Below are 7,521 nucleotides of genomic sequence, written 5' to 3'. Positions count from 1 at the left end.
AGGCTATCCCAAAGAAAAGGAAGGAAGGGGGAAAATGGAAGGTAGTTTTTATTGGCTGCTATCCCCTTCAGATATATTCTTATTTACTACTTAAATTAGATAGAGATGATTACCTTCATGCTTACAGAAGAGGAATTTCAGTCCTACAAAGGCTTACCTAAGACCCCACAGCCAAAATAGCAGAGCCAGGGTAACTCATCCTCCTGTTCTCACTTCCTTCCTTACCTAAACTAGGTTTCATAGTACATAATCATAATCACACCCCTGGATATCACTATGAACTTAATTGTCCTCTCCCTTCACTTTGCTCACTTGGATAAATCCAGCTCTCTACATACTCTGAGCTTACTCCTGAACAGCATGACATTGCTGAAGAAAAGCTGATATCCCTGTTGACTGGTCTCACTTTAAATTCATGATCATAAATCTTTTAAAAAAATATTTATTTATTTATTTTGGCTGTGCCAGGTCTTAGTTGCAGCACATGGGATCTTCCCTGCGTCATGAGGACTCCTTAGTTGCAGCATCGGACACTTAGTTGCAGCATGCATGTGGGATCTAGTTCCCCAAGCAGGGATTGAACTCAGGCTCCCTGCGTTGAGAGCACATAGTCTCACCCACTGGACCACCAGGGAAGTCCCCATGACCATAAATCTTAAATGGGTATGCAACACTGCCCAGCAATCCTACTCCACTTCTATTGTTTTCTCACTCTTTGAAATGACACTTTCAAACCATCCCCTCTTTTTTCATGCCACATTTTCTTCAGAAAACTCTAAAAACTAACATATATTGAGTGTTCAGTATCTACCAGGTACTGTTCTAAGGTCTTTACACGTGTGAGCTCATTTAATCCTGAAGACAACTTTTTATTATCAACATTTTAAAGATGGAGAAACTGAGGCACAGAGAAGTTAGAAAACTTGCCTAATATCATATAGCCACTAACTAATGGGCCTGAAGATTCAAACCTAGGTACTGTGGCATTAGAGTCCACATTCCTGCCACTAAGCTTTGAGCCTCTCCTCAACTAAAAGCAGATAGAAGCTTATTTATTTCTCTACCACCAAACTACCAATCCATGGCATTTGAACCCATACTCACTGCTCTCCCTCTTATTACTATGGATGAAGTATAGCTCCTGGTTTTACTGGTGAATTTCACCAAACATTCAAAGAAAAATTAATGCCAATCCTTCTCAACCCTTCAAAAAACTGAACAGAAGGGAACACTCCAAGACTCAGTTTATAAGGCCAGCACTATCTTGATATCAAAGCCAGACACAGACACTACATGAAAACAACAACAACAACAAAACTATAGGCCAATATCCCTCTGAATATAGAAGCAAAAATTCTCAACAAGATACTAGCAGATCAAATTCAACCGCACATCAAAACAATCATACACAGCAATTAAGTGAGATTCATTTTTGGGGTGCAAGGATGGTTCAACAAGCAAATTAATAAACATGACACATCACATTAATAAAATGAAAAATAAAAATTATATGATCATCACAGTAAATGTAGAAAAAGCATTTGGCAAAGTTCAACATCCATTCATGATTAAAACTCTCAACAAATTCGATATGGAAGGAATATACTGCAATGTCATAAAGGCCATGTATGACAAACCCACAGCTAACATCACACAAAATGGTGAAAGCTTGAAAGCTTTTACTCAAAGATCAGGAACAAGACAAGGGTGCGCACTCTCACCACTCCTATCCAACATAGTACTGGAAGTCCTAGCCAGAGAAATCGGGCAAGAAAAAGAAATAAAAGGCAACCAAATCAGAAAGGAAGAAGTAAAATTTTCTCCATTTGCAGATGACATGATTTTATATATGGAAAATCCTAAAGACTCCACAAAAAAAAGTTAGATCTAATTGCCAAATTCAGTAAAGTTACAGGATACAATCAATATACAAAAATCAGTAGTGTTTCCATACACTAACAATAAATTATCTGAAAAAAAAAACGTAAAAATGACAATCCCATTTACAATAGCATTATCAAACCAAGTTTGTTTGCCCAACCTGCAGGAAGCCAAACTGAGACATGGAGCTTTGCAGTACAGAAAGGGTTTATTCAGGAGGAAGCCAAGCGAGGAGTCAGGAGAGCAAATCTCAGATCTGTCTCCCCAAGGGTGACAGGCCTGTGATATTTATGGGATAAAGAAGCAGGGTGGTTTTCAGTGTGGGGAAATGTGATTGGAGGTAGGGAAAAGGTGAGGTATTCAGCGTTCTGAGCAGGCCCAGATTTAGGGTCAGTGGTCCCCACTAGTCTTAGCCAGTCTGAACTGGGCAGGAGCCAACTCCAAATTTCTGGAAAACAACTTAAGCTCCTGTTATTATAGTTACCTATATGTCAGAAGGTTATCTGTAGGGGTGGTTAAGAAGTACAGTGATATATTACCTAGGCTATGTGAAGCTTGGAAGGTATGCAGTTAGAGAAAGGAAAAAAAAATCAAACAAACTGATAGCAGACTTAATCAGTAAAGGCAGGTTACAAACAGAGGGGTTACTAACAAGTTGTTTCCTTATCTGCTGTTCTGTAAGACACAATCAAGGATTTCCGTTTAGGCTCCAGCTTCTGCTAACCCTATGGGACACAGTTTCAACAGAAACAAAAAACAATAAAATACTTAGGAATAAATCTAACCAAGGAGGTGAAAGATCGGTACACTGCAAACTATAAAACATTAATGAAAGAAATTGAAGAAGGCACAGATAAATGGAAAGCTATTTCATGTTCATGAACTGGAAGAATTAATATTGTTAAAATGTTCATACTACCCAAAGCCACTTATAGATTCAATGCAATCTCTCTCAAGATTCCAGTGGCATTTTTTACAGAAATAGAAAAAAAAATCCTGAAATTCATTTGGAACCACAAAAGAGTCTGCTTAGCTAAAGCAATCCTGAGAAAGAATAACATAGCTGGAGGCATCCCATTTTCTGATTTCGAACTATATTACAAAGATATAGTAATCAAAACAGTATGACACTGGCATAAAAACATATATAGATCAGTGGAACAGAATCAAGAGCCCAGAAATAAACCCATGCATATATAGTCAACTAATATTTGACATGGGAGCCAAGAATGCTCATTCAGTGGGGGAAAGGTTGTCTTTGCAATAAGTGGTGCTGGGAAAATTCATATGAAGAAGAATAAAACTAGACCCTTATTTTAAACCACTCACAACAATTAACTCAAAATGTATCAAAGACTTAATTGTAAGACCTGAAACCATAAAACTTCTAGAAGAAAACAGGGGAAAGCTTCTTGAAATAGGTCTGGTCAATGATTTCTTTGGACATGACACCTAAAGCACAAAGCAGCAAAAGCAAAAATAAACAAGTGGGACTACATCAAACTAAAAGTTGGTCAAAAGATTAAAACTTCTGGTTATGAGATATATAAGTTCTGGGAATGTAGTGTAAAGCATGGTGACTATAGTTAACTATACTGTATTGTATATTTGAGAGTTGCTAAGAGAGTAAATCTTAAAAGTTCTCATCACAAGAAAAAAAATTATGGGGTGAGGTGATGGATGTTAACTAAATGTAGTATGGTAATCATTTCACAATATACATATATATCAAATCATGTACATCTTAAACTTACACAATGTTATGTCAATTATATCTCAATAAAACTGAGAAAAAAGATATCAAGCAGATCAAGCGTAATAAACTTGATCTTACTTTAGCTCTTCACCCAATTTGATTAGCTAGTAAGTAGGTTCTCTGTTTAGCTCCCTCAGTGATATTCTTTCTCCTAGAGCTTCTGTTATCAGCAAAGAGGAGGGATTCACAGCACAGTACCTGAATATACAAAATACTTTTAAGTGCAAAAAATTAAAAATTAAAGACAAAGAAAACCTCTCCCTTGATCTCACAGCCACTTTTAGCTAATGCCCTGCTTCTTAGTTCCCTTTTTCTTACCCTTCACATCTTAATTTAAATGCCATTTCCTGAGGCACCACTCACAGCCACCTAATATAAAGTAGCTACCCATTGGCTTCCTATTACACCAGCTTACTTAAATTCTCTGCAAGGCATTCATCACTATTAGATATTTTTCTTGTTTACTTGTTTAGTGTCCACTTTCCATCACTGAATTTAAGCTCTTAGCAAGGAACCTTTCTGTCTCCTTCAGCGTTGCATTCCCAGGACCTCAGACATTGTCTCAATATGTAGGACAATACTTCCATTGTCCTTATAGGCTCTACGTGATTTCCCCTTACTTTCTGACCTTATCTCCAACTACTTTCTCCTTGCTCGCTGCTCCACTCACAATGAACAATCTGCTGTTCCTTTGCCAGCCTCCCTCCTTCCCTTTCTTTAGGTCTTTGCTCAAAAGTTACTTTCTCATTCAGGACTTCTCTGTTTGGGAACTTAAAATTGTAGCCCTTACTCTCTGCTTCTTTCCTTGCTTAATTTTTCTCCAAAATGTAACATACTGTATAATTTACTATTTATTTCCTGTTCGCATCATGAAGTCTCTGCTGAATCCCCAAAGCCTAAGAGTATCTAGTACAAAACAAAAAGTATTTATTTATTTTATTTTATTTATTTATTTATTTTTTGCGGTGTGTGGGCCTCTCACTGTTGTGGCCTCTCCCGTTGCGGAGCACAGGCTCTGGACGCGCAGGCTCAGTGGCCATGGCTCACGGGCCCAGCCGCTCCGCGGCATGTGGGATCTTCCCGGACCGGGGCACAAACCCGTGACCCCTGCATCGGCAGGCGGACTCAACTACTGCGCCACCAGGGAAGCCCCCCCAAAAGCATTTATTAAATGAATGGGTTTGTGAAATGATTGCTTAAATGAATATCAGATGTGAAATCTTTTGGATGTGTAAGGTATCATCATGGGCAGTAAAATTATTTATGTTAATAAATCATCTTAACAGCAGTATTCATGCTTGAGTTCTTCACATCTCAGGTATGGAGTCCTACACAGAACAGGCTCTCCCCAGAATCTTGTTTTGTTTTTGTTTTTGTTTCAAATCGTTTTTTGTGTTTGATAGCTGGGGGCAGGGGTCAGCGAGTCCACCAGGGCGAGAAGGAGCCGCTGGCCCCGCCCTGGCCCCGCCCCTGCCCGCGACGGCCACGCCCACCGCATGCCGAATGCCTTATAGGCGATTGACGTCAGGCAATTTGTTGTCATTGGCGGCTCCCAAGATGGCGTCCATCATGGAAGGGCCGCTGAGTAAATGGACTAATGTAATGAAGGGCTGGCAGTACCGTTGGTTCGTGCTGGACTACAATGCAGGGCTGCTCTCCTATTACACAGTAAGTCCTCGGAGGCAAAGCCCCGAGCGCCTCGGGGGTCGCGATCCCTGGGTGGAGGTGGGGACCGGGCGTTTTGGTAGCCGGGAAGAGGTTGCTAGGCTTGGGGGTGCAGCCGTATGGGAGGGCTCCCTCGTGGGGGAGGGTTTTACGTCCCGGATAGCCAATGAGGGTGAAAGAGATGCTGGCTCAGCCAATAAGCGGGCACCGGCTTTATGATTTATGGGCTGAGGGCGAGCCGTGTTTCTTAGGGTCGGGTGTTTGTTGGGGGGGTGGAGTGGGGTGCTGTTGTAGGTGGGTGGGTGGTTGTAGTCGTGGTTCGAGGGGTTCGGTCGCGCGATTTCTCCTTGTTAATCATGGAGTTGGTACTGTCCCCCCAGGCCCTGTAAACAGCCGCGCCCCTTACCTTCCCTCCAGGGATTGCGGAGCGCTGCTTTCTTAGAGCAGTGGTCTGACGAGCTTGGCCGGGTCCTGAAGTGACTTGCCTTCGCAGGTCTGCCCAAGTTGAGTGTCTCTTCACAGGACTCCCGCCTCCATTCCGCGGGAGGCGAGCGTGACCGACGCCTTAACTTTTGAGAGCGGAGGATTTCCTACACAGGAGTCTCTTGTTAGCGAAGAGAGACTGGATAGTGCGATGTCTCCTGAAAGTTATATTCCGGGAAGGGCTGAGTTAAGGGCTTCAGTGTCGTTAAACACGAATCAGTGGCCGTGGGAAGGTCCATGAATTGCTATGAATCTTATGTTCTGACTATCCCTCCACCCCCGACGCATTAGAAACGGAAGGTGGGTGGAATTAGAGAAATTACTTACAAAAGTACTGTCTCTGAATGGTGTCTAGTTAATAATAGCCAATGAGAGGGAAGAAGCCTCTTAAAAGAACAAAATAGAATGTCCTGAAGGCTTTGGAAAATAATAGAAGACAGAAGGAAAAAAAATTATGATTATGGAAGGAGGGTTAATGTCAATGAGAGAAATGGGGACGCTAGTATTTTTTCGTTAATTTAAACAATATTTATTGAGCGCCTACTACATGTTAATTGTTATTGCTTTAGGCTAGGGGTGTATGGGTGTGTGTGCACACGTGTGTGCACGTGAGCAAGAATCAACAGAGATCAATATATTCATCATTCCTTTTCTCTGGAGCTTATCTTCTAGTCTAGTGGTTCCCTTAATTCATTTTACTCACGATAATTCTGCAGGGTAGGTATTCATTATCCCCATTTTACAGTTTTGGAATCTGAGGCTCCTGGCTTTTAAGCAGTTTGCGCAAGATCACAGAGCTAGCAGTAAGCAGGGTTCTAAATAACTGGCTTTTTTACTTTTTCCATTACACTTCACTTTCACTACAGGAAGGAGAAAAATGCAATCTTTGAGTTACTAAAGACAAGCCTGCAGGAGTAACAAGTATAACTTTCATCATCAACTTCCTTTCTTTACATAATTTTTAAGGGGAAAAAAAAAGACCAAACCTGAATGAGGTTTAAATACATTGTTCAAGATTATCTTTAGGTAGCCACGAAAGAGAGGCAAATGAACATTGTATTCTGAAAACTCTGGAATTATGAAATTCCATAGTTCAGATAAATGAAGAGTAATATTGGGTTTCAGTAGAAGTGATACTCAGAAAATCCTTTTGAACCTTTCCAGCCTATTCAAGGTAGAGTAATTTCAGTGAGTGGCACTATGTAGTGAAGTTACTCTACAAATCCCAACTTTGTGTGGGTCTGAATCTGGGGTCACACTGGAGAGGCCCCAAGCTGGGGTTCTTGGGAACTCCTAGCCCAGACAGAATCTTCTTTTTCTCTTGTTTTTCTTCCTTTGTCATATCCTTTTTCTGCCTCCTTGCCCTTTTAGTTTCTGAATATCTTGACAAATCTCTCTTTGTCTTACTGGCTAAATAAGGTTTTTTAAATTATACTTCTTCCCTGCCACCTTCCCCCACCCCATTACTTATCCTCCCTTCTGAGATTAGACTATAAAAACATCATCCCTGCCAGCAGAGGGAGGTATCATATTTCTCACTAATGGATATTTAGAAGCTTTTTTTTCTTGTTCTTTGGTGTTAAAGTATTTGCTTGCAGCTAAACCACAGAGAAATATTGTAAAATAAAATGATCTTGTGAAAATAAAATGATACTCAATCCCAAATTAGAGGAGGTCCAGTAAAGATGGGAAAAGGGGCTTCCCTGGTGGCGCAGTGGTTGAGAGTCCGCCTGCCG

At 40.9% G+C, this 7,521-nt stretch overlaps 1 protein-coding gene across 9 annotated transcripts in view; it reads left to right on the top strand.

Moving 5' to 3' along the window:
• Positions 1-5,140: 5,140 nt before the first annotated feature.
• The window catches only part of OSBPL9 (oxysterol binding protein like 9), a 172,048-nt gene continuing 169,667 nt past the window's right edge, over positions 5,141-7,521 (top strand). For 3 of the 9 annotated variants that reach the window (XM_007459628.1, XM_007459625.1, XM_007459621.1), the window contains exon 1: positions 5,195-5,305. In XM_007459628.1, the coding sequence (XP_007459690.1) occupies positions 5,195-5,305 (111 nt within the window). Of the gene's footprint in view, positions 5,306-7,521 lie in introns of all 9 variants that reach the window. The other 6 variants (XM_007459622.1, XM_007459623.1, XM_007459629.1 and 3 more) reach the window with 4 other exon arrangements.

The sequence above is a fragment of the Lipotes vexillifer genome, unplaced genomic scaffold (assembly GCF_000442215.2).
Source record: "Lipotes vexillifer unplaced genomic scaffold, Lipotes_vexillifer_v1.1 scaffold525, whole genome shotgun sequence".
Classification (NCBI taxonomy): domain Eukaryota; kingdom Metazoa; phylum Chordata; class Mammalia; order Artiodactyla; family Lipotidae; genus Lipotes; species Lipotes vexillifer.
The sequence above is the reverse complement of the archived record's forward strand: the minus strand, read 5'-3'. Positions and strand labels throughout refer to the sequence as shown.